Genomic DNA, 27,295 nt, shown 5'->3' with positions numbered 1-27,295 from the left:
CGCTGCCAAAGTCTGCTACATACATATCCATTATATACGGCTGGGAAGACCTGGGGCTGGCAGCGAACACCTGAAGGGAAGGGCTAACATTTGTTTTAATACTTCACTCTGTTATAATATAGAGTGAACCTGTCTTCCTGCAATTGACACTTGCAATGCTGCATCACATGGCAAAATTTAAACAATGAACAATTGTGTGCAGCGCATGTCAATTACTCTGAATGAGCAAGTGTCAAGGTAATTAATCTCGTCACCACTGAGGTGGTGGAGAGGCAAAAAAAAAGCAGTTTCATAATACCCAAATGTTTAAACACTTGAAAGTGATGCAGCATAACTGTAAAAAGCTGACTAGAAAATATCACCTGAACATCTCTATGTAAAAAAGAAAGATATTTTACCTCAAAAGTTCCTCAGTAGTTACATCCCATTGTAAAGGGTTTCTAAGCAGCATATTAGTATGTCTGTCCCGGGACAGCTTAAGGGATGAGCCTCGTGCACTCTCATGTTATTTCCCTATTCAGTTTAGGGAAGTTTACAATGAAATCTCATGAGTGTTAAGTGAAATCTCATGAGATCACAGTAAAAGAGTTCATGACCTCAGCACTGCTGATGCTGATTGGCTGCTGTTCATTTTTTATTTATTTTTACCTGCAGCTGGGAGCAGCTGAGTATAACTTTTTACACAGAACTTACTCTGCTGAGCTGAGGAGGTTGTGAGGTAAAATATCTTCCTTTTTTACATAGAGGTGCTCAGGTGATATTTTCCTGTCAGCTTTTTACAGTTATACTGCATCAGTTTCAAGTGATTTAGCATATGAGTATTATGTCCCTTTAAGTTTGTGGTGGCAGGCTTGTTGACGTGAGCCTACTCCACACAGCCTCAAAAATGTTACCCCAAAGTTATACAATGCCCCCGCCCAGTTACTTCACAATGCCACCCGGCTGGCAAACTTTTCTGTGGAGAAAATTGCTAGATAATATATAAAATTTACAGATGGAATCGTGATAAATTGTATGATTATTTAAAATGTATTGGTTTGCTCTTTTAATAAATCCCATTTCCTATCCCTACTATGTTTGGTAGTAAAATGAGCATCGGTCGCCAATTACGTCAGCAGTAAACTGCCAGATAAGTTAAAGAAAATTCCTTCCCATCAAAAACTCTACATAATAATTGCTAATCTATTTCAGCTGGCTAGTCACTAAATAAAAATAAATAAGTAAAAGTAATACCCAGCAGGCAGAGGATAAGAGAGAGCTTTGAATTTCAAGGAACATTACATAAATACTAAATTGCTAAGCTTTTTTTTTAAACTTAGACAAAAGTTATGCTTTTTTATTGCATACAATTAAGTACAGTGAATGAGTGAAGTTAACACTGATAACATGTGATGGATTCAATTTTCTAACCCCAGTGAAAAAAAGGTTTGAAAATGAAAGGGGTAATTTAATCTGAAAACCTCTTATTTGCCATTCTGCATTCCTGTGTCACACAAAGCAAGCATTCTGTATGTGGCACCTGCTGATATGCTAGCAGGAAGCTGAGCCCAATGTCTCTTTACAAGCCAGTGAGCACACAGCTAAATGGCTCCCTCCTCACTGTTTGTACCCATCACACAACATTATTTTCAAGTCTATAAATCATTCTGCAGTCATTTATCTTGCCATGAAAAGTCAGCAGCAATGCAGGGCACAGGATTCCATAATGTGTATTGGCCTAACACGTTGTACAGTCTCAATATAAATTATTTTAAATTGGGTTTATACCAACTAATCAATCCCTTTGTAAGTTTGTTTTCTGATCAATTTTATTTTTCCCACCTGTGTGATTGATACAGCACATAATTTGCGGCTTTATTTTCTTTTGTGTTTTATTAAATAAGTTCATATCGAGAATTGCAAATGAAGTTAAATATACTGCAACTTAAAAGGCCACTGTACCCACACATTTTCTTTAATCAATAAGAAAGCTCTACCTTTTAAAACACTAACACCTAACGGTTGTGCTGCCTAGCAAACCAGACAGTGGTTGTGCTGCCTAGCAAACCAGACAGTGGTTGTGCTGCCTAGCAAACCAGACAGTGGTTGTGCTGCCTAGCAAACCAGACAGTGGTTGTGCTGCCTAGCAAACCAGACAGTGGTTGTGCTGCCTAGCAAACCAGACAGTGGTTGTGCTGCCTAGCAAACCAGACAGTGGTTGTGCTGCCTAGCAAACCAGACAGTGGTTGTGCTGCCTAGTAAACCAGACAGTGGTTGTGCTGCCTAGTAAACCAGACAGTGGTTGTGCTGCCTAGCAAACTAGACAGTGGTTGTGCTGCCTAGCAAACCAGACAGTGGTTGTGCTGCCTAGCAAACTAGACAGTGGTTGTGCTGCCTAGCAAACTAGACAGTGGTTGTGCTGCCTAGCAAACCAGACAGTGGTTGTGCTGCCTAGCAAACCAGACAGTGGTTGTGCTGCCTAGCAAATCAGACAGTGGTTGTGCTGTCTAGCAAATCATATCACATGTAGGAAATACAGATGCTCTAGTCTCAGCTCTAACCAGACAACGAATGTGTGTAGTGGGGGTTACTGTATGGGGTAAAGTATAACTGATGTGTGTAGTGGGGGTTACTGTATGGGGTACAGACAGTATAACTAATGTGTGTAGTGGGGGTTACTGTATGGGGTTAAGTATCACTTATGTGTGTAGTGGGGGTTACTGTATGGGGTTCAGACAGTATAACTATTGTGTGTAGTGGGGGTTACTATGGGGTAAAGTATAACCAATGTGTGTAGTGGGGGTTACCCATACAGTAACCCCCACTACACACATTGGTTATACTTTACCCCATAGTAACCCCCACTACACACATTAGTGATATTGTACCCCATATAGTAACTCTCACTACACACATCAGTGATACTTTACCCGTCCCCATACAGTAACCCCCACTACACACACCAGTCAGTGATACTTTAACCCATATTGTAATAACTCCCACTACACACATCAGTGATACTTTACCCCATATAGTAATAACCCCTCTACACACATCAGTTATACTTTACCCCATACTTTGGAGTAAAGTATAACTGATGTGTGTGGGGTTACTGTATGGGGTAAAGTATAACTGATGTTTAGACTGATATGAAGGAAGCTGGACATCTTGTTACTCAGCCAGCATGGTCACTCAGTGCAGGCCAGCACCACCAGCATGTTATAGCATATGCCCCTGCGACATGTTGCGCGCAGGGGTCCAGCACCCAGTGCCAGGCTCACAGATGTACAGAATTTACATCTGTTGTATAGTAAATCGCAACATCGCCCTTGTTTTCTTTTCTTCTTTTATTAATAAATTTAAATTCCCCGGTCAAGTCATAGCCCCTGATTAAACATCAGTTTCCCGCATCCTTAAATGGATCAGATAAAACAAATTTGGCTGCAGTTATATGAATGAGTCAATTGGTGCTGCACAGGGGGAGTCATTATTCTAATCCTGTGTGAGGGAGCTCTACATACTTTGTGAATCAAGACTCAGGATAACATTGGAAGTTGAGAGATTTGTGTCAGTGTAGAATTTTTGTTTGCTCTTTCTTTTTCTTTTTTTTTATCTTTGTGTGTGAGTTATTTAATGTAAATGCAGGGTGGTAAATAGAGTGTATGTGAAATCAAATAGCATATGTGTATAATATTCACACTCCTTGGAGGTGGACAAGATTTCTAGACACACTTTGAAAACTTTATCCTTGTCTGATCTATTTTTAGACTAAAGTCAAAATGAAAGCTTCACGATTCAGATAAATCATGCCATTTAAAACAACTTTCCAATATACTTCCATTATCAAAATGTGCCCAATCTTTTTATATGCACACTTTCGGAGGCTACCTAAATTTTAAACAGATTTGTCGACCTCTGGTATAAAGTAGATAACTACATAACATAGTTCTGTATGTGTCAATTTAGGTTTAAAAAGCTTTTACTTAAAAAGACAACTAAATACAGTAGAAATGAATAACTGAAATTTGAAGTAAGCGCTATTTCATTGTATATTATGGTGTATTTGTCAAAGTTAATTCAATTTTCCCTCCCCCTGTATCATGTAGCAGCCATCAGCCAATCATGAAATGCATATACATATATATACGGTGCACTTCTGCAAATGCTCAGTAGGAGCCAGTACAAATATTTAGGAGCCGGGCATATTTTTAGGAGCCAGACAGTGGTATTTGTAAATATATGGAGAATAACCCAAAAAGTTAGGATCCAGGGGTAAAATTATAGGAGCCAGTGGCTACCTGGCTCCTGGGTTTGTCAAGCCCTGATTTATACTAAGGTTTATTGAAAGATATCTACATCCTCCTAATGCTCTTTAAATTTACAAAGTCACAGTACTTAGTCCACAAACACTAGTAGGAAATATCTATCTGATAAAGGGACCTGAAAGTCAAAATTACACTTTCATTATTCAGAGCATGCAATTTTAAGAAACTTTCCAATTTACGTAGTGTACTGCTGCTATAAACATTTTTCTTTTATAACTGAGATAGAGCATACCATTTGAAACAACTTTCCAATTTACTTCTGTTAACACATTCTCTAGGTATGTAATACTTCTGTACAGGGGTCAAGTCCTACAAAAAAAGTGTGGGAACTTACCAAGACTTCCAACCTTCACAATTATTATTGTTTAAAATATATGTATTTATATGTACTGAATATAATCTATATATTTTGATTAAGGAAAGCAAATTAGAACCAATGAAGGGTTGATTTGCTGCCTTTGGGCCCGAGAATCCTCCTCTGTCACAGAGTCTCAACCACTTAATGTGCAATAGTCCTATTTCTGCTGAGGGGAGCTGAATAACCCCAGAGCAAGCCACACAGAAATGTAAGCACCATGTGCTCCACACAGTGCGGGATAATCACACAGCAGGGCCGCTGACAGGCTTGCATTTAGTGTATTGCAGGAAGTGTTACTGCCCATTACTAGAGGATCTCACTATCCCTCTAACCAGACTGTGCTCCAGCTCCTCCTACCAGCAGCAGCAGTGTTTACTGAAGCATTTCTGTTCTCAGTCCAGAGGTAACTTATTCCTCCAGAAAAAATAGTGCAGGAACTCCGTTCCCATGCGTTCCTGCTCGACTTGACCCCTGCTTCTGTATCAGCTTAGATTTAAACAGTTTTTATATCAATGCTACTAAACAACTGGTGTCATATATTGTTCTTAAGTACAGTCTCACCTATCCTCCTTTGTGACCTGGGAGTAGTAAGAGCGTTGTCTGATTGCAGAATAGAAGGAGAAAGCCTCATTCAGGTAGCTGGTTTCCGATGTGCGCAAACTGAAGTAAAAGTAGATTAAAAATGAGTGGTTAGTATTATATTAGAGAGCACAATGAGCACATGTATTTACACCTCAAATGAAACAACCATGGATTTTTTTATTTTTTTTTAAATCTACTCTGGGTGTTCAGTTCTCATGTCAAAAAATATAAATGCAGAGTTTTAAAGGACAATAAAGGAAACAAGATCCTTCACAGTAACCAATCAGCATAAATGAGGGTCAGGGATCTGGATTCCATGGAAGACACTTCAGCCTCTCAGGCAGGGGAAAAACTACAATTTTCAGAGTTAAATTACAAATAAAGGTAGAAAAACAATAAATAAAAGTGCATTGTAAAGTTATGCATACATATTTATAGGGAACACATTTTGTGTTTAAAGGGACATGAAACGCAAAATATCTCTTTCATAATTCAGAGACTAAATTTTAAACAACATTCCAATTTACTTCTATTATCTAATCTGCTTCATTTTTTAGGTATTGTATTGTTAAAGAAATAGCAATGCACAAAGGTGAGACAATCACTGAGTCTATTTATATATGCTTTTCAAAAAAGGATATCAAGATAATGAAGCAAAATATGATTTTAACTGACCAATGACAATGCTTTTTGTTGGTTGTGTTTATACTTTGAGAACATAAAAACAGAATTTATGCTTACCTGATAAATTACTTTCTCCAACGGTGTGTCCGGTCCACGGCGTCATCCTTACTTGTGGGATATTCTCTTCCCCAACAGGAAATGGCAAAGAGTCCCAGCAAAGCTGGTCACATGATCCCTCCTAGGCTCCGCCCACCCCAGTCATTCGACCGACGGACAGGAGGAAATAAATATAGGAGAAACCATATGATACCGTGGTGACTGTAGTTAGAGAAAATAATTCATCAGACCTGATTAAAAAACCAGGGCGGGCCGTGGACCGGACACACCGTTGGAGAAAGTAATTTATCAGGTAAGCATAAATTCTGTTTTCTCCAACATTGGTGTGTCCGGTCCACGGCGTCATCCTTACTTGTGGGAACCAATACCAAAGCTTTAGGACACGGATGAAGGGAGGGAACAAATCAGGTCACCTAAACGGAAGGCACCACAGCTTGCAAAACCTTTCTCCCAAAAATAGCCTCCGAAGAAGCAAAAGTATCAAATTTGTAAAATTTGGCAAAAGTGTGCAGTGAAGACCAAGTCGCTGCCTTACATATCTGGTCAACAGAAGCCTCGTTCTTGAAGGCCCATGTGGAAGCCACAGCCCTAGTGGAGTGAGCTGTGATTCTTTCAGGAGGCTGCCGTCCGGCAGTCTCATAAGCCAATCGGATGATGCTTTTAAGCCAAAAGGAAAGAGAGGTAGAAGTCGCTTTTTGACCTCTCCTTTTACCAGAATAAACAACAAACAAGGAAGATGTTTGTCTGAAATCTTTAGTAGCCTCTAAATAGAACTTTAGAGCACGGACAACGTCCAAATTGTGTAACAAACGTTCCTTCTTTGAAACTGGATTCGGACACAAAGAAGGTACAACTATCTCCTGGTTAATATTTTTGTTAGAAACAACTTTAGGAAGAAAACCAGGCTTAGTACGCAAAACCACCTTATCTGCATGGAACACCAGATAAGGAGGAGAACACTGCAGAGCAGATAACTCTGAAACTCTTCTAGCAGAAGAAATTGCAACCAAAAACAAAACTTTCCAAGATAGTAACTTAATATCTATGGAATGTAAGGGTTCAAACGGAACCCCTTGAAGAACTGAAAGAACTAGATTTAGACTCCAGGGAGGAGTCAAAGGTCTGTAAACAGGCTTGATCCTAACCAGAGCCTGAACAAATGCTTGAACATCTGGCACAGCTGCCAGTCTTTTGTGTAGTAAGACAGATAAAGCAGAGATCTGTCCCTTTAGAGAACTTGCAGATAATCCTTTCTCCAAACCTTCTTGTAGAAAGGAGAGAATCTTAGGAATGTTTATCTTATTCCATGGGAATCCTTTGGATTCACACCAACAGATATATCTTTTCCATATTTTATGGTAAATCTTTCTAGTTACCGGTTTTCTGGCCTGAACCAGAGTATCTATCACAGAATCTGAAAACCCACGCTTTGATAGAATCAAGCGTTCAATCTCCAAGCCGTCAGTTGGAGGGAGACCAGATTTGGATGTTCGAATGGACCTTGAACAAGAAGGTCCTGTCTCAAAGGTAGCTTTCATGGTGGAGCCGATGACATATTCACCAGGTCTGCATACCAAGTCCTGCGTGGCAACGCAGGAGCTATCAAGATCACCGAGGCCCTCTCCTGATTGATCCTGGCTACCAGCCTGGGAATGAGAGGAAACGGTGGGAATACATAAGCTAGGTTGAAAGTCCAAGGTGCTACTAGTGCATCTACTAGAGTCGCCTTGGGATCCCTGGATCTGGACCCGTAGCAAGGAACCTTGAAGTTCTGACGAGACGCCATCAGATCCATGTCTGGAATGCCCCATAATTGAGTTATTTGGGCAAAGATTTCCGGATGGAGTTCCCACTCCCCCGGATGAAATGTCTGACGACTCAGAAAATCCGCTTCCCAATTTTCCACTCCTGGGATGTGGATCGCAGACAAGTGGCAGGAGTGATCCTCCGCCCATTGAATTATTTTGGTCACTTCTTTCATCGCCAGGGAACTCTTTGTTCCCCTTGATGATTGATATAAGCAACAGTCGTCATGTTGTCTGATTGGAACCTTATGAATTTGGCCTTTGCTAGTTGAGGCCAAGCTCTGAGAGCATTGAATATCGCTCTCAGTTCCAGAATGTTTATCGGGAGAAGAGACTCTTCCCGAGACCATAGACCCTGAGCTTTCAGGGATTCCCAGACCGCACCCCAGCCCACTAGGCTGGCGTCGGTCGTGACAATGACCCACTCTGGCCTGCGGAAGCTCATTCCCTGGGACAGATGGTCCAGGGTCAGCCACCAACGGAGTGAATCTCTGGTCTTTTGATCTACTTGAATCATTGGAGACAAGTCTGTATAATCCCCATTCCACTGTTTGAGCATGCACAGTTGTAATGGTCTTAGATGAATTCGTGCAAAAGGAACTATGTCCATTGTTGCAACCATCAATCCTATTACTTCCATGCACTGCGCTATGGAAGGACGAGGAACAGAATGAAGCACTTGACAAGAGCTTAGAAGTTTTGATTTTCTGACCTCTGTCAGAAAAATCCTCATTTCTAAAGAATCTATTATTGTTCCCAAGAAGGGAACTCTTGTTGACGGGGACAGAGAACTCTTTTCTTTGTTCACCTTCCATCCGTGAGATGTGAGAAAGGCTAGAACGATGTCCGTATGAGCCTTTGCTTTTGACAGGGACGACGCTTGTATTAGAATGTCGTCCAAGTAAGGTACTACTGCAATGCCCCTTGGTCTTAGAACCGCTAGAAGGGACCCTAGCACCTTTGTGAAAATCCTTGGAGCAGTGGCTAATCCGAATGGAAGAGCCACAAACTGGTAATGTTTGTCCAGAAAAGCGAACCTTAGGAACTGATGATGTTCTTTGTGGATAGGAATATGTAGGTACGCATCCTTTAGATCCACGGTAGTCATAAATTGACTTTCCTGGATGGTGGGTAGAATCGTTCGAATAGTTTCCATCTTGAACGATGGTACCCTGAGAAATTTGTTTAGGATCTTCAAATCCAAAATTGGTCTGAACGTTCCCTCTTTTTTGGGAACTACGAACAGATTGGAATAAAATCCCATTCCTTGTTCCTTTATTGGAACTGGGTGTATCACTCCCATCTTTAACAGGTCTTCTACACAATGTAAGAATGCCTGTCTCTTTATTTGGTTTGAGGATAAGTGAGACTTGTGGAACCTTCCCCTTGGGGGTAGTTCCTTGAATTCCAGGAGATAACCTTGAGAAACTATTTCTAGCGCCCAAAGATCCTGAACATCTCTTGCCCAAGCCTGAGCAAAGAGAGAGAGTCTGCCCCCCACCAGATCCGGTCCCGGATCGGGGGCTACTCCTTCATGCTGTTTTGTTAGCAGTGGCAGGCTTCTTGGCCTGCTTACCCTTGTTCCAGCCTTGCATTGGTTTCCAGGCTGGTTTGGGTTGTGAGGCATTACCCTCTTGCTTAGAGGATGCAGAATTAGAGGCTGGTCCATTTCTGCGAAAGGGACGAAAATTAGGCTTATTTTTAGCCTTAAAAGACCTATCCTGTGGAAGAGCGTGGCCCTTTCCCCCAGTGATGTCTGAAATAATCTCTTTCAAATCAGGTCCAAATAAAGTTTTACCTTTGAAAGGAATGTTAAGCAATTTTGTCTTGGATGACACATCCGCTGACCAAGACTTTAGCCAAAGCGCTCTGCGCGCCACGATAGCAAACCCTGAATTTTTCGCCGCTAATTTTGCTAATTGCAAAGCGACATCTAAAATAAAAGAGTTAGCCAATTTAAGTGCGTGAACGCTGTCCATAACCTCCTCATATGGAGTTTCTCTACTGAGCTACTTTTCTAGTTCCTCGAACCAGAACCACGCTGCCGTAGTGACAGGAACAATGCATGAAATTGGTTGTAGAAGGTAGCCTTGCTGTACAAAAATCTTTTTAAGCAAACCTTCCAATTTTTTATCCATAGGATCTTTAAAAGCACAACTATCTTCGATAGGAATAGTAGTGCGTTTGTTTAGAGTAGAAACTGCCCCCTCGACCTTGGGGACTGTCTGCCATAAGTCCTTTCTGGGGTCGACCATAGGAAATAATTTCTTAAATATAGGGGGAGGAACAAAAGGTATGCCAGGCTTTTCCCACTCTTTATTTACTATATCCGCCACCCGCTTGGGTATAGGAAAAGCGTCGGGGGGCACCGGAACCTCTAGGAACCTGTCCATCTTGCATAATTTCTCTGGAATGACCAAATTGTCACAATCATTCAGAGTAGATAGCACCTCCTTAAGCAGTGCGCGGAGATGTTCTAATTTAAATTTAAATGTCACAACATCAGGTTCAGCTTGATGAGAAATTTTTCCTGAATCTGAAATTTCTCCCTCAGACAAAACCTCCCTCATAGCCCCTTCAGATTGGTGTGAGGGTATGACAGAACAATTATCATCAGCGTCCTCTTGCTCTTCAGTGTTTAAAACAGAGCAATCGCGCTTTCTCTGATAGGTAGGCATTTTGGATAAAAGATTTGCTATGGAGTTATCCATTACAGCCGTTAATTGTTGCATGGTAATAAGTATTGGCGCACTAGATGTACTAGGGGCCTCCTGCATGGGCAAAACTGGTGTAGACTCAGTAGGAGATGATGTAGTATCATGTTTACTCCCCTCATTTGAGGAATCATCTTGGGCAATATCATTATCTGTGGCAGTACTGTCCTTACTTTGTTTGGACGCTATGGCACAATTATCACATAAATTTAAATGGGGAGACACATTGGCTTTCATACATATAGAACATAGCTTATCTGAAGGTACAGACATGTTAAACAGGCTTAAACTTGTCAACAAAGCACAAAAAACGTTTTAAAATAAAACCGTTACTGTCACTTTAAATTTCAAACAGAAAACACTTTATTACTGAATATGTGAAAAAGTATGAAGGAATTGTTCAAAAATTACCAAAATTTCACCACAGTGTCTTAAAGCCTTAAAAGTATTGCACACCAAATTTCAGAGCTTTAACCCTTAAAATAACGGAACCGGAGCCGTTTTTCAATTTAACCCCTATACAGTCCCAAATATAGTCTTTGCTAAGACCCAACCAAGCCCTGAGGGGAATACAATACCAAATGACGCCTTCTAAAAGCTTTTTCAGAGATTCTTAGATCCTCACACATGCATCTGCATGCCCTGCTCTCAAAAAACAACTGCGCATTAATGGCGCGAAAATGAGGCTCAGTCTATGACTAGAAAGGCCCCCTGACTGAAAAAGGTGTCCAATACAGTGCCTGCCGTTTTATAAGCGTTCCCCAAGATTATAAATGCCAATTGTTAGCCTAAATGTGAATAATATGCACAAATAAAGCAATCGATTTAGCCCATAAAAATGTCTACCAGTTTTTTAGCCCATAATAAGCCCTTTATTCTGTTTGTTTGACTAAGAAAATGGCTTACCGGTCCCCATGAGGGGAAATGACAGCCTTCCAGCATTACACAGTCTTGTTAGAAATATGGCTAGTCATACCTTAAGCAGAAAAGTCTGCTAACTGTTTCCCCCAACTGAAGTTACTTCATCTCAACAGTCCTATGTGGAAACAGCAATCGATTTTAGTTACTGTCTGCTAAAATCATCTTCCTCTTACAAACAGAAATCTTCATCCTTTTCTGTTTCAGAGTAAATAGTACATACCAGCACTATTTTAAAATAACAAACACTTGATAGAAGAATAAAAACTACATTTAAACACCAAAAAACTCTTAACCATCTCCGTGGAGATGTTGCCTGTGCAACGGCAAAGAGAATGACTGGGGTGGGCGGAGCCTAGGAGGGATCATGTGACCAGCTTTGCTGGGACTCTTTGCCATTTCCTGTTGGGGAAGAGAATATCCCACAAGTAAGGATGACGCCGTGGACCGGACACACCAATGTTGGAGAAACACATATTTTGGCAATTTTTCTGGGGATTAATTTACAAAATTGAAACGTGATAAATCAATTTCTTTACATTGGCAGAAACAGCAAACACTTTCTCATTAGAGGGAAAACAGTTCTTTGACCACTCTAAGAAATTATAAGATTACTGATTTAAAATTATTTAGTTGACACCCAAAAATATAATTTATGCTTCACCTGATAAATAAATGTATTTCATGATGGTGAGAGTTTACGAAGCATTACTACTGGGATTATACTCCTGGCTACTAGGAGGAGGCAAAGATTCCCAAAAATGAAAACCTCTCTGGTAAATTAGTCTGATCTATAGCCAAACAAAAAGAAGTAGGAAAGGACTAAGCAGGGAAAATGAGTTGCAAGCTAAAACTGCTGCCAGAATTTTATTTGAATAATTTAGTTAAATTGCGCAGGTCTTGTGAACTCTCACCACCATAAAATAAATTAATTTACTAGGTGAGCAAAAATAATATTTTCTTTCATAAAGGTGGTGAGAGTCCACAAGCCATTACTCCTGGGAACTATTAACAAAGATGAGGGGCGTGATCACATATACGGCGCAGGTTTCGGCGCAACCGTGGGAACCCGCGCCGTCTGTAATTTCACCTCGCACATCGGGGTATTACATATACTGCGCCGTTAGATGCTAAACTGGCATAAGTAGGACAAACTGGCGATCCTCTGAAATGTGCGCAAATACACATTTTAGTCGTCGCAAGTAACTTACGCCAGTATTTTATCCACGGAAAGTGTCAATAAAGAGTAGTTTTATGCAAATTAGGCTAACACTCGTAAAAATGAACCGCAGTTTCATATAAAAATGCGACACGTAATTATGCTATTCAAAATTCATATATAAACCCATATATAAAGAGATGAAGGTAATAAAATTATGATTTCCCATTGTTCTCTCCTCCAAGTATTGTTGATTGTTTTGAGAAGAAATTTAAAGTAAATAAGCAAGTATATGTCCACAATGTGATAAAGTACCTACAAGCTCAATCCATTTGATTATGTTGTGGCTTCAAACTATTTCAAATACACAAATAAACCTTAAAAAACAATATCATAGTATACTGTCCCTTTAACCTTGAGATGCTGCTTAAATGTATGTATTTGTTAAGGCTTCCAGGGAGTTACGTTGCTTTTTTAGTCAGTGCAAGGGTTCCTGTGCCTGCAATTTGTGGGAAGATAAGAATGGAGTAGATTCTCTGAATTCTTCGCGCGTAAGTCCTTACGCTGTATATTGGATACCAAATTGCGTGTCTGTTCTATGTTAGTCTATGGTTAAAAAAAATACGTCCAAAGGGTGAAAACATAATTTATGCTTACCTGATAAATTTATTTCTCTTGTGGGATATTCTCCTCCCCTACAGGAAGTGGCAGAGAGAGCACACACAGCAGAGCTGCCTATATAGCTCCCCCCTTAGCTCCACCCCCCAGTCATTCGACCGAAGGCTAGGAAGAAAAAGGAGAAACTATAGGGTGCAGTGGTGACTGAAAGTTTAACAATAAAAATATATATGCCTGTCTTAATAAACAGGGCGGGCCGTGGACTTGATACATCACAAGAGAAATAAATTTATCATGTAAGCATAAATTATGTTTTCTCTTGTAAGATGTATCGAGTCCACGGATTCATCCTTACTTGTGGGTACCAATACCAAAGCTTTAGGACACGGATGAAGGGAGGGACAAGACAGGGACCTTAAACGGAAGGCACCACTGCTTGTAGAACCTTTCTCCATAAAATAGCCTCCAAAGAAGCAAAAGTATCAAATTTGGAAAAAGTATGAAACGAAGACCAAGTCGCCGCATTACAAATCTGTTCAACAGAAGCCTCATAATTAAAAGCCACGTGGAAGCCACAGCTCTAGTAGAACGAGCAGTAATTCTTTCAGGAGACTGTTGGCCAGCAGTCTCATAATACAAACGGAAGATGCTTTTCAACCAAAAGGAAAGAGAGGTAGCCGTAGCCTTCTGACCTCTCCGCTTACCAGAATAAACAACAAACAATGAAGATGTTTGACGGAAATCTTTGGTTGCTTGCAAGTAGAACTTTAAGGCACGAACCACATCAAGATTGTGCAACAGACGTTCCTTCTTTGAAGAAGGATTAGGACACAGTGAAGGAACAACAATCTCTTGATTGATATTCTTATAAGAAACAACCTAGGAAGAAACCCAGGTTTGGTACGCAAAACCACCTTATCTGCATAGAAAATAAGATAAGGGGAATCACACTGTAAAGCATATAGCTCAGAAACTCTTCGAGCCGAAGAGATAGCTACTAAAAACAAAACTTTCCAAGATAGAAGCTTAATATCCATGGAATGCATAGGTTCAAACGGATCCCCTTGAAGAACTTTAAGAACTAAATTTAGGCTCCATGGCGGAGAAACAGGTTTAAATACAGGCTTGATTCTGACCAAAGTCTGACTAAATGCTCGAACGTCTAGGACATCTGCCAGACGTTTGTGTAGTAGAATAGACAAAACAGATATTTGTCCTTATAAGGAACTAGCTGATAATCCCTTCTCCAAACCTTCTTGGAGAAAAGACAATATTCTAGGAATCCTAATCTTACTCCACGAGTAACCTTTGGATTCACACCAATAAAGATATTTGCTCTAAATATTACGATAGATCTTCCTGGTGACAGGCTTTCTAGCCTGAATCAGGGTATCAATGACCGACTCAGAGAAACCACGCTTTGATAGAATCAAGCGTTCAATCTCCAAGCAGTCAGACGCAGAGAAATTAGATTTGGATGCGTGAACAGACCTTGGATTAGAAGGTCCTGCCTCATTGGCAGAGTCCAAGGTAGAACCAAGGACATGTCCACTAGGTCTGCATACCAAGTCCTGCGTGGCCACGCAGGTGCTATCAGAATCAATGAAGCTCTCTCCTGCTTTATTCTGGCAACCAGACGTAGAAGGAGAGGAAATACATAGGCCAGATTGAAGGACCAAGGCACTGCTAGAGCATCTATCAGTACCGCCTTGGGATCCCGGGACCTGGACCCGTAACGAGAAAGTTTGGCATTCTGACGGGACGCCATCAGATCCAATTCTGGTGTGCCCCCTAGCTGAATCAGCTGGGCAAATACCTCCGGATGGAGTTCCCACTCCACCAGATGAAAAGTCTAACGACTTAAGAAATCCGCCTCCCAGTTCTCTACACCTGGGATGTGGATTGCTGAGAGATGGCAAGAGTGATTCTCTGCCCATCGGATTATTTTGGTTACCTCCATCATCGCTAGAGAACTCCTTGATGATTGATATAAGCTACAGTCATGATGTTGTCTGAATGAAACCTGATGAATTTGGCCGCAGCAAGCTGAGGCCACGCCTGAAGCGCATTGAATATCTCTCTCAGTTCTAGAATATTTATCGGGAGAAGAGATTCCTCCCGAGACCATAAGCCCTGTGCTTTCAGGGAGTTCCAGACTGCATCCCAGCCTAGCAGGCTGGTATCTGTCGTTACTATGAGCCACTCTGGCCTGCGGAAACACATTCCCTGAGACAACCACCAGAGAAGAGAATCTCTGATCTCCTGGTCCAGATGCAGTTGAGGAGACAAATCTGCATAATCCCCATTCCACTGTTTGAGCATGCATAGATGTAGTGGTCTGAGGTGTAGGCGGGCAAAAGGAACTATGTCCATTGCCACTACCATGAGTCCGATTACCTCCATACACTGATGGCTGGGAATGGAATGAAGAGCTCGGCAAGTGGTTAAGAGCTTTGATTTTCTGACCGCCATCAGAAATATTTTCATTTCTACCGAGTCTATCAGAGTCACTAGGAAGGAAACTCTTATAAGAGGGAAGAGAGAACTCTTTTTTATGTTCACCGTCCACCCGTGAGATCTCAGAAAAGCCAACACAATGTCCGTGTGAGACTTGGATAGCGGTAAAGTTGATGGCTGAAATAAGATGACGTCTAGATAAGGCGCCACTGCTATGCCCCGTGGTCGTAGAACCGCCAGAAGGGACCCTAGCACCCTTGTGAAAATTCTGTGAATAGGGATGTGTAGATACGCATCCTTTAAGTCCACGGTGGTCATATATTGACCCTCCTGGATCAGAGGTAGAATAGACCGAATAGTCTCCATCTTGAATGATGGAACTTTGAGGAACTTGTTTAGAATTTTGAGATCCAAAATTGATCTGAAAGTTCCCTCTTTTTGGGAAACCACAAACAGGTATGAGTAAAAACCTAGCCCCTGTTCCCTCTTTTGGGACTGGGCGGATCACCCCCATGGTATGTAGGTCTTCTACACAGCGTAAGAACGCCTCTCTCTTTGTCTGTTTACAGACAATCGAGAAATGTGAAAAGTCCCCCTTGGAAGAGAGCCTTTGAATTCCAGAAAATATCCCTGGGACACAATTTCTAAAACTCAGGGATCGTGAACATCTCTTGCCCAGGCCTGAGCGAAGAGAGAGAGTCTGCCCCCTACTAGATCCGGTCCTGGATCGGGGGCTACCCCTTCATGCTGTCTTAGAGGCAGCTGCAGGCTTCTTGGCCTGTTTACCCTTGTTCCAAGCCTGGTTAGGTCTCCAGACTGACTTGGATTGGGAAAAATTCCCCTCTTGCTTTGCAGCAGAGGAAACTGAAGCGGGACCACTCTTGAAATTCCAAAAGGAACGAAAATTATTTTGTTTGGCCCTCATCTTATTTGATCTATCCTGAGGGAGGGCATGACCTTTCCCTCCAGTGATGTCTGAAATAATCTCTTTCAGTTCAGGCCCGAATAGGGTCTTTCCTTTGAAAGGGATGTTCAAAAGTTTAGTTTTAGATAACACATCAGCAGACCAGGATTAAGCCATAACGCCCTGCATGCTAAAATGGCAAAACCTGAATTATTTGCCGCTAAATTAGCCAATTTAAGGGCCTTAATTCTGTCCAAAATTTCTTCTAATGGAGTCTTTATCTGAAGAGCCTCTTTTAGGGCCTCAAACCAGAAAACAGCTGCAGTAGTTGCAGGAACAATGCACACAATAGGTTGAAGAAGAAAAATTTTTTTCTTCAGGAGACCCTCTAATTTTTTATCCATAGGATCTTTGAAAGCACAACTGACTTCAATAGGTATAGTTGTACGCTTAGACAGAGTAGAGATAGCTCCTTCCACCTTAGGAACTGTCTGCCACGAGTCCCGCATGGTGTCAGATATGGGAAACATTTTCTTAAAAACAGGAGGGGGAATGAACGGAATACCTGGTCTATCCCACTCCTTACCAATAATATTCACAATCCTCTTAGGGACTAGAAAAAAACATCAGTGTAAACAGGAACCTCTAAGTATTTATCCATCTTACACAATTTCTCTGGGACCACTATAGGGTCACAATCATCTAGAGCCGCTAATACCTCCCTGAGCAATAAGCGGAGGTGTTCAAGTTTAAATTTAAAGGCCGTCATATCAGAATCTGTCTGAGGAAGCGTCTTTCCTGAGTCAGAAATTTCTCCCTCAGATAACAAATCCCTCACCCCTACCTCAGAGTACTGTGAGGGCATATCAGATACGGCTACTAAAGCGTCAGACTGCTCAGCATTTTTCCTTAACCCAGAGCTGTCCTGCTTTCCTTGTAAACCAGGCAGTTTAGATAAAACCTCTGTGAGGGTTGTATTCATAACTGTGGCCATGTCTTGTAAAATAAATTAATTTGACACACTAGAGGTACTTAGCGTCACTTGTGCGGGCGTTACTGGTTGTGACACTTGGGGAGAGCTAGGTGGCGAACCCTCATTTACTCCTGACTCAGAATCATCTATTGCTCTATATTTAAGTGCTAATATATGTTCTTTATAGTTTATAGACATATCAGTACAATTGGGACACATTCTAAGAGGGGGTGGTATCACAATGGCTTCCAAACATATTGAACAAGGATTTTCCTTGGTGTCAGACATGTTAAACAGGCTAGTAATGTAACAAGCAAGCTTGGAAAACACTGTAATCAAAGTAAATAACACTTAGAAATAAAACGGTACTGTGCCTTTAAGAGAAAAAAAGCTGCACAAATTCTGCAAAACAGTGTCAAAAAGCAGTAAACATAACAAAATTTGTACAGTAGTATCATATAGCCTTAGTAACTTTGTACAGCTATGCAAATAAACAATTAACCCCTTAATGGCAAAACCGGATTGAAAAAACATCAAAACCAGTAAAAAAAGACTTTCAGCACTTTGCCACAGCAGAGCTGCTGTGGCTCCTACCTGCCCTTCAGAACAATTTGTGGTGAAAAAAACTTCTTTTACAGCCCTCAAAACATGGCAGGAACCTCTGGAGAAGCAGTTAGAAGTCTCAGTCAGAGGAAAAGAAACTGCACAACTGAGGGGCGAAAATAGGCCCCTCCCACCTCACTCAATGTTTTGAGGCCTAACAGACAAACACTAGAGTGTCTCTAAAAACAAACCACAATTACCCCTTTAGTCCCTTCAAAAAAACGTTATAATTGCATCATTCACTGAATAAACAAAAACGTTTTTACTAAACAGTGTCACCAGTAACTAATGAGCCCTTCATGCAAGCTGAAATTCCTATCCAAGTGTCTGAATACAGCTTACCCTTCCCTCATGGGGATATTGCCAGCCTTTTCTAGAAATAACATAGTCTGTCTAGAAAAAAATAGACTGAACATACCTTAATGCAGTTTAGCCTGCAAACTGTTCCCCCCAACTGAAGTTTTCCTGTACTCTTCAGCTTTGTGAGAACAGCAGTGGATCTTAGTTACAAAATGCTAAGATCATCATCCTCCTTGCAGAAATCTTCATCCCTTTGTCTGCAGAGAGTAAATAGTACACACCTGTATCATTTAAAAATAACAAACATTTGCTTGAGAAAAAAAAAAAACTAACATTTTTGTCACCACACTCCTCTTTGCCCTTCCTAGCAGTTAAGCAGGCAGAGAGAATGACTGGGGGGTGGAGCTAAGGGGGGAGCTATATAGGCAGCTCTGCTGTGGGTGCTCTCTCTGCCACTTCCTGTAGGGGAGGAGAATATCCCACAAGTAAGGATGAATCCGTGGACTCGATACATCTTACAAGAGAAATATACGCGCGTAACTTGTATGCTACGCTGTATATGTAATACCAAAATCGCGTAAGATCTGGCGTTGCCAGCTTTTGCGGGCGACGCATATGTAATGGAGGCCCTGGAGTCCACAAGTAATTCGGGCAGGACAAAACATTTTGGGTTTTTTTCTTTTTTTTAAAAAGGCATCAAATCTCCAGACACTACTGCCCGGACAACTTTCCTACCAAAAATCGCTGCAGAAGTAAAAACATCAAAAAGGTAGACTACATTAAAAGTACATAAGGTAGACAATAGGGGTGCGCATCTTCACTAGTCTCACGATTCGATTACGATTATCCTGTCAACGATTAGATTCCGCGATGCATCACGATTACTACCCAGTTCTGAGTGTTTAAATAGGGGTAAAGCAGCCATTTGTAAAAACCACACTTTGTATTGCAAAGTGTATTAAAATAGTATGTTACACTGTACACCTCCACCATACTAATAGTATAACTATTGGATTTTATGCCCCTTTTTAAAGGAGCACTGCAAATGCAGTAGAATTACATAATTAAAAAGAACATAAGAAGAAGACAATGAAATAGCACTCTGAATTTCAAATAAGCAGTACATTTTTTTTCTGACAATTTTTTTCTCTCTCCCATTTTCCAGCTCCCTGTATCATGTGACAGACATCATCCAATCACAGACTAGTATACGTATACCCTGTGAACTTGTGCACATGCGCAGTAGAAGCTTGTTCCCCAGAAAGTGTGTATAAAAAAAGACTGCAAAATTTGATAATGGAAGCAAATTTGAAAGTGTCATATACATATATATATATATATATACAGTATATATATATATATATATATATATACATACACAGTTATGCTTACCTAATAAATTTCTTCCTTTCCGGATATGGATCTTCACTTACAGGATAATGTACTTTTTATCCATATATATATATATATATATATATATATATATATACATATACATACAGTGGATATAAAAAGTCTACACACCCCTGTTAAAATGTCAGGTTTCTGTGATGTAAAAAAAATGAGACAAAGATAAATAATTTCAGAACTTTTTCCACCTTTAATGTGACCTATAAACTGTACAACTCATTTGCAAAACAAACTGAAATCTTTTAGTTAGAGGGAAGTAGAAATAAAAAAATAAAATAATATGGTTGCATAAGTGTGCACACCCTTAAACTAATACTTAGTTGAAGCACCCTTTGATTTTATTACAGCACTCAGTCTTTTTGGGTATGAGTTTTTCAGCATGGCACATCTTGACTTGGCAAGATTTGCCCACTCTTCTTTACAAAAACACTCCAAATCTGTCAGATTGTGAGGGCATATCTTGTGCACAGCCCTCATCAGATAACCCCACAGATTTTCGATTGGATTCAGGTCTGGGCTCTGACTGGGTCATTCCAAAACTTGAATCTTCTTCTGGTGAAGCCATTCCTTTGTTGATTTGGATGTATGTTTTGGGTCGTTGTCATGCTGAAAGATGTAGTTCCTCTTCATGTTCATCTTTCTAGCAGAAGCCTGAAGGTTTTGTGCCAATATTGTCTGGTATTTGGAACTGTTCATAATTCCCTCTACCTTGACTAAGGCCCCAGTTCCAGCTGAAGAAAAACAGACCCAAAGCATGATGCTGCCACCAAAATGCTTCACTGTGGGTATGGTGTTCTTTTGGTTATATGCAGTGTTGTTTTTGCGCCGAACATATCTTTTGGAATTATGGTCAAAAAGTTTAATCTTGGTTTCATCAAACCAGAACACCTTTTGCGACATGCTTTTGGGAGACTTCAGATGTGTTTTTGCAAAATTTAGCTGGGCTTGGATGTTTTTTTTTTGTAAGAAAAGGCTTCTATCTTACTACTGTACCCCATAGCCCAGACATATGAAGAATATGGACGATTGTTGTCAGATGCACCACACAGCCAGTACTTGCCAGATATTCCTGCAGGTCCTTTAATGGTGCTGTAGGCCTCTTGGCAGCCTCCCAGATCAGTTTTCTTCTCGTCTTTTCATCAATTTTGGAGGGGCGTCCAGTTCTTGGTAATGTCACTGTTGTGCCATATGTTCTTCACTTGATGATGACTGTCTTCACTGTGTTCCATGGTATATCTAATGCCTTGGAAATTCTTTTGTACCGTTCTCCTGACTGATACCTTTTAACAATGAGATCCCTCTGATGCTTTGGTTGTTCTCTGCGAACCATGGCTTTTGCTGTAGGTTGCGACTAAGAAAATGTCAGGAAAGACCTACTAGAACAGCTGAACTTTATTTGGGGTTAATCAGAGGCACTTTAAATGATGACAGGTGTGTACTGACTCATATTTAACATGATTTTGAATGTGATTGCTCTTGTTATAAGAGAGTGTGCACACTTATGCAACCAAATTATTTTATTTTTTTATTTTTACTTCCCCCCACCTAGAAGTTTCAGTTTGTTTTTAATCAAGTTGTACAGTTTATATGTCACATTAAAAGGTAGAAAAAGTTTTGAAATGATTTATCTTTGTATAATTTTTTTACATCACAGAAGCCTGACATTTTAACAAGGGTGTGTAGACTTTTTATATCCACTGTATATATACTGTGTATATATATATATATAGTTAAAAGAGAACAGGTAGAAATCAGTGCTAAGTGTGCCCTCCCAACACCAGTTGTCTATTTGTAATGTAAATGAAACGGCAGCCTAATACCTGAAATAGGATTACTGATAGGTCCCCACCTATCAATGTCCTATTTCTATTTATAAAGAGGATGTATGAGTGGTAAGGTTAGTATTCAGGCGCTCAGCTCAGAAAAAGATGACCAGTATTCTGTCAATTTTAGTGCCAGAGGAAAAACATTTTCAAGATAAGGTGCGTACTATGTGATTTACCGCTGTATATAACAAGCAATTTCTGGTTTATAGTATCTGTGTAGATATATTATAGTATCCTCTAGCCTTACTGTAGTATAGTGTGAGTAAGGATATTCAGAATGAGTGTCAGTTATTGCATACAAAGGCAAACAATTTCACAGATGATACATATACAGTAAATGCAGGAAAACCACATAGTGTGACTTTAAACAAAGTGCAAGTTTGTGGAGCGGCGAACAAAACTTCATTATTTAGGTTTCAGGAGGACTGAAGTCTGTGGGCAGTGTGTCTCTGAGGATGCCATGCCAGCCGGTGTAGTTGTTGTCCAGACCAGAAAAAGTGATTCAGCTAAGAAAGGAGGAGAGGAGAACAAAACTTTCTACCACACTGAGAAGGCAGAGAAGCAGTTGTTCTGGATTGCTGAGAGACAACGTTATCTTAAAGGGACACTTTGACTTACCTCATAGGATTGAGGTTGAACATAATAAGTGGGCACTTACTTCTAATATATGGATGTCACAAGTTGGTTACACATCTAGAACTGATTCAATTGTGCACTTTGTTTAAAGTCACACTATGTGGTTTTCCTGCATTTACTGTATATGTATCATCTGTGAAATTGTTTGCCTTTGTATGCAATAACCGACACTCATTCTGAATATCCTTACTCACACTATACTACAGTAAGGCTAGAGGATACTATAATATATCTACACAGATACTATAAACCAGAAATTGCTTGTTATATACAGCGGTAAATCACATAGTACGCACCTTATCTTGAAAATGTTTTTCCTCTGGCACTAAAATTGACAGAATACTGGTCATCTTTTTCTGAGCTGAGCGCCTGAATACTAACCTTACCACTCATATATATATACCTGTCTGGGGTTAAAACTGCATGTGACTCTGGTGACAGCACAGCTTCTTGTTAGCGCCACTGAGCACCCAGGGCTGAGCATGTTGCAAGGTCATGGAATGTGTACCCGGTCCGGTCTAGGAGTGCAGTTCCCTTCCGTGTTTTGTATATTACTGGGCAGTGGCGTCACTAGGGTTGGTGTCACCCGGTGCGGTAAGTTATGGTGTCACCCCCCCCCCCAGAAAGCAGACACACACAAAAACACAGGCACACGCACATACAAACACTCAGACCCACTTAAAAACATACTCAGATGCACACACAAACACTCGAAAACACACTCAGACACACACACAAAAACACTGAGACACACAAAAACACTCAGACACACACTTACAAAATATGTAAACTGCACTGCATTAATTATAAAGCGCATGCCTAGAGCTGCTCCCTGGCTCAGCAGAGCATCAAATGAAAGATAAACAGAGCACTCTAAAAATAAATCACTAAAGAAAAGTTTTAGGTGCAAAATATGAAAATTCTGCTCTCTGACTCTGTTCCAAGCCTGTCAGTGCACAGCCCCGGGCCGCGTGCCTACCGCATTTTATGGCCAATCACCTCTGCACTCTGCCCGCCCTCCTACCTGTTCAGTGTGCACTTAGTGTACCGTAACCGTAATGGTCTGGTGGGCATCATACGTGGCTCCTTCACTTTAAAGACGGTGTCAAACAGTCATGCGGTCAGGTGTCAGGCATCCCCTCATGATTTGCCAGTTCCCGTTTAGAGAGACAGCACAGCAGTGAGTGACTCCACTGCTCAGTGAGCACAGATAGGCAGGCAGGTTTAGGCTAGCAGCGCAACTTTGCAAGCCCCACGGCATGCCCACAACATTCATAGCGAAATTGGGCAGGGGAGAAGCAAAGTACAAACAAGCAAAAGCAGCCAGGAAAACTATTTGTTGAAATTGCAGCACTGGCTCAAGGGGCAAAAAAATTGTTTGTCTACAACTTCCCCAGTCCCACCAATGTTCACAAATGCCAGCCCCTCTAATAAAAAAAATCTATGCATCTCAACATTGTATTTCAATAAAATTAAAAAAAATAAAAAAATTTTTTTTTGGTGTCACCCCCTGGAGGGTGTCACCCGGGTGCGGCCCGCCCCCCCGCGTGACGCCACTGTTACTGGGGTGATTACATATTCCTGTGCACCCTTCACTTGTTCCCAGTTTGTTTGGATTTGAGAGCTTGCATTGTGTGGCTGTTTTAGGGTCCCAGGTATTGGAAAGGACCTTGACGTGGTACCTGGGCTTGTCCCATTTGGCCAGATGCGGTAACTAACCTTTCCATTTATGCTTTTAAATCTTAGCTGAGAGCTTGTAAGTGAGTGCTGGGTTTTCTCTGTGTGTTTTATTAATTTGTTTTGTAATTTCCCCTATGGTTCTTGCACCCAGACCTGTCTGGGGTTAACTGCCTGTGACTCTGGTGACAGCAAAGCTTCTTGTGAGTGCCACTGAGCACCCAGGGCTGAGAATGTTGCAGGGTCATAGATTGTGTACCCGGTCCGGTCTAGGAGTGCAGTCCCCTTCCATGTTTATATATATATATATATATATATATATATATATATATATATACACATACACACAAATTTATGCTTACCTAATAAATTTCTTTCTTTCTGGATATGGATCTTCACTTACAGGATAAAGTACTTTTTATCCTTAAATACATATATACATATACATATATATATATATATATATATATATATATATATATATATATATATATATATATATATATGTGTGTGTGTGTGTGTGTGTGTGTGTGTACCTATACCTGCACATCTATTTATATATAGGTATAGATATGTAATATGCGTTTTGGGCATCATGTTTCTTAATTTAGATCTTAACACAGTCGGGTTAGCGCACATGAAAACGTAGTAATCTTAATGCACGTTATTGAAATATTACATATAAAAATATAAATATATATATATATATATATATATATATATATATATATATATATATATATATATAAATTATTAAAAAACTAAATTTATGCTTACCTGATAAATTTATTTCCGGATATGGTGAGTCCACGACCTCATCAATTACTGTTGGGAATATTACTTCTGGTCAGCAGGATGAGGCAAAGAGCACCACAAGTAACCTGTTAAGTATCACTTCCCTTCCAACAAACCCCAGTCATTCGACCGAAGGTAAATGGAGAAAAAAGGAGTGAGAAAAAGGAGTAACAAAAAGATGTAGAGGTGCCTGAGGTTTATCAGACAAGGCATCACACTAATAATGTGCCACATGTGACAGTGGCAATACAATCCAGCTTATTCCATTGATCCTGAAAAGAACAGCTATCCTCTCAAGGAATTGTAATTCTCTTAGCCAGAGTAGAACTACTCTGCTACTTAAGGCACCATGCACCCTAATATTTAATGGAGACAGCGACAGGAAACCTCTTAAGACAGGAGAAAAGAAATGCCTGACTTCTCCTATTCCTGTGAAAAATCTCCTAGCACAGTCTGGAACAGGAAAACCTTCCACAGATGAATCCTAGTACTTAAATTTTTCTAGATTCTTAGGATCGACAACGACATACGTATTGGAGTCGCTCCAAGGTAGCCAAAACCTCCTTTAACCATACATGAAGGTATACAAGCTTAAGCTGAAGGATACTACTTCAGCATCAGAAGAAGTAGTTATGCTGTCTGAATCTGAGATTTGACCCCCAGAGGCTACCGTCATATCCTCCTCATCAGTCTTATGAGAGAGGGCAAGTTGTGTAGCAAAGCGGAACAGAAACCTTACTGTCGGATCTCTAATATTCCTCTTGCGACTTCCCTTAAGTATAAGAAAAGCAAATAATACCACGGGTACCCAGAAGATACCTAAATACAAATTCTGCAAGCAAATAACTCCTCTAGGAGATTGAGAGGAACCGCAGGCCGGGCACTGTATGTGACGTCATAAAAGGGCTTGGGACGTCTGAGGAGAAAGTCGTGGCATTGCCTAAACAGCATCATCCTGAGAGACATAAGGCTAGCAAAATATATTTGCCAAAATTTTGAAGAAAAAAAAAAAAACACTTAAAAATGAACACTGTCACTTTAAGGGAACATAGACTTGTAATGAAACAAGAAAAACAAATATATATATATATATATATAAGAACAGAACTCTGTTCCAAAATACACTCCTAAAAAATAATTCATTAGGGTGAAGGAAATATATTCCCCTTGCTCCTAAAAAGCATATGTACATGGAGGTCTCCTGATACATAAAATTAACAAAAACCCAAGTCCCAATATTGGGCATTTACTAAAAAATAAAACCAACAAGAAGTCTCTACATAATCTCCAAGAGATCTTCTATGTTGAACAGGGAGACTCAGCCATTAGTATGCTCCTCCACCCCAGCACCTAACAGATCGCTATCGATCTACGGGAATTTGAGCAGCCTGTTCTCAAACTGACCCAGCATAGCAGCTCCACAGCATAACCAAGATAGTGGCTCTGCAAACATACAGTCTCCCAACAGGTCAAGCCTGAATACCAGCCTGCCACTCCGTTTTCATTCGGAGGAGGAGCCCGGGTCATGTGAACGCCGCAGAAAAAGTACAGAAATGGTGCCGCTCCTACAAGAAGGAGGTGGAGTCTGGAAAAAGATGCCGTACTTGCGCCGATGAAATTAAAAACGGCACACTAACAAATAAATAAAAAACAAAGTATGCTTACCTGATAATTTCATTTCCATCTGAGGGAGGAGAGTCCAAAGCTTCATTCATTACTTGTGGGAATACAGAACATGGCCACCAGGATGCGGCAAAGACACCCCAGCCAAAGGCTTAAAAACCTCCCCTCATCCCCCAGTCATTCTGCTGAGGGAACAAGGAACAGTAGGAGAAATATAAGGGTATAAATGGTGCCAGAAGAACAAAAATAAATTTATGTCCGCCCACCAGAGAAATGGGCAGGAGTCGTGGACTCTCCTCCCACAGAAGGAAATTAAATAATCCGGTAAGCATAATTTATTTTTTCCATCTTAATGGGAGGAAAGTCCACGGCTTCATTCATTACTTGTGGGAAACAAATACCCAAGCTCTAGAGGACACAAAGAAAAATACGGGAGGGCAAAGGAGGCGGACCCTAATCTGACAGCACCACAGCCAGCAAAACCTTTCTCCCAAAAGCTGCTTCAGCTGAAGCAAAAATATAAAATTTGTAAAACTTTGTAAAAGTATGTAAGGAGGGCCAAGTAGCCGCCCTACAAATCTGCTCCATAAAGGCCTCATTCTTAAAGAAGAGGCCACAGCCCTAGTTGAGTGAGCCGTAATCCTCTGAGGAGGCTTATGTCCCGCTGTCTCATAGGCCAAGCGAATCAAGCTCCTCAACCAAAAGGATAGTGTGGAAGAGGCCTTCTGCCACCTGCGCTTCCCCCAAATATACAACAAATAAAGCTGAAGTCTGTCTGAAATCTTTGGTGGCCTGAAGATACAACTTCAAGGCTCGAACCACATCCAAATTATGAAGCAACCTTTCCTTTGAAGAAGGGTTAGGACACAAGGAAGGAACCACTATTTCCTGA

The 27,295-nt window shown here is 40.7% G+C and overlaps 1 protein-coding gene across 2 annotated transcripts in view; it reads right to left on the bottom strand.

The window, feature by feature from the left end:
- SCAI (suppressor of cancer cell invasion) overlaps positions 1 to 27,295 on the bottom strand; it is a 573,395-nt gene that overhangs the window by 324,246 nt on the left and 221,854 nt on the right. For both annotated transcript variants that reach the window (XM_053695796.1, XM_053695797.1), the window contains exon 5: positions 5,224 to 5,322. In XM_053695796.1, the coding sequence (XP_053551771.1) occupies positions 5,224 to 5,322 (99 nt within the window). The remainder of the gene's footprint in view (positions 1 to 5,223; positions 5,323 to 27,295) is intronic.

This window comes from Bombina bombina, chromosome 12 (genome assembly GCF_027579735.1).
Source record: "Bombina bombina isolate aBomBom1 chromosome 12, aBomBom1.pri, whole genome shotgun sequence".
NCBI lineage: Eukaryota > Metazoa > Chordata > Amphibia > Anura > Bombinatoridae > Bombina > Bombina bombina.
The sequence above is the reverse complement of the archived record's forward strand: the minus strand, read 5'-3'. Positions and strand labels throughout refer to the sequence as shown.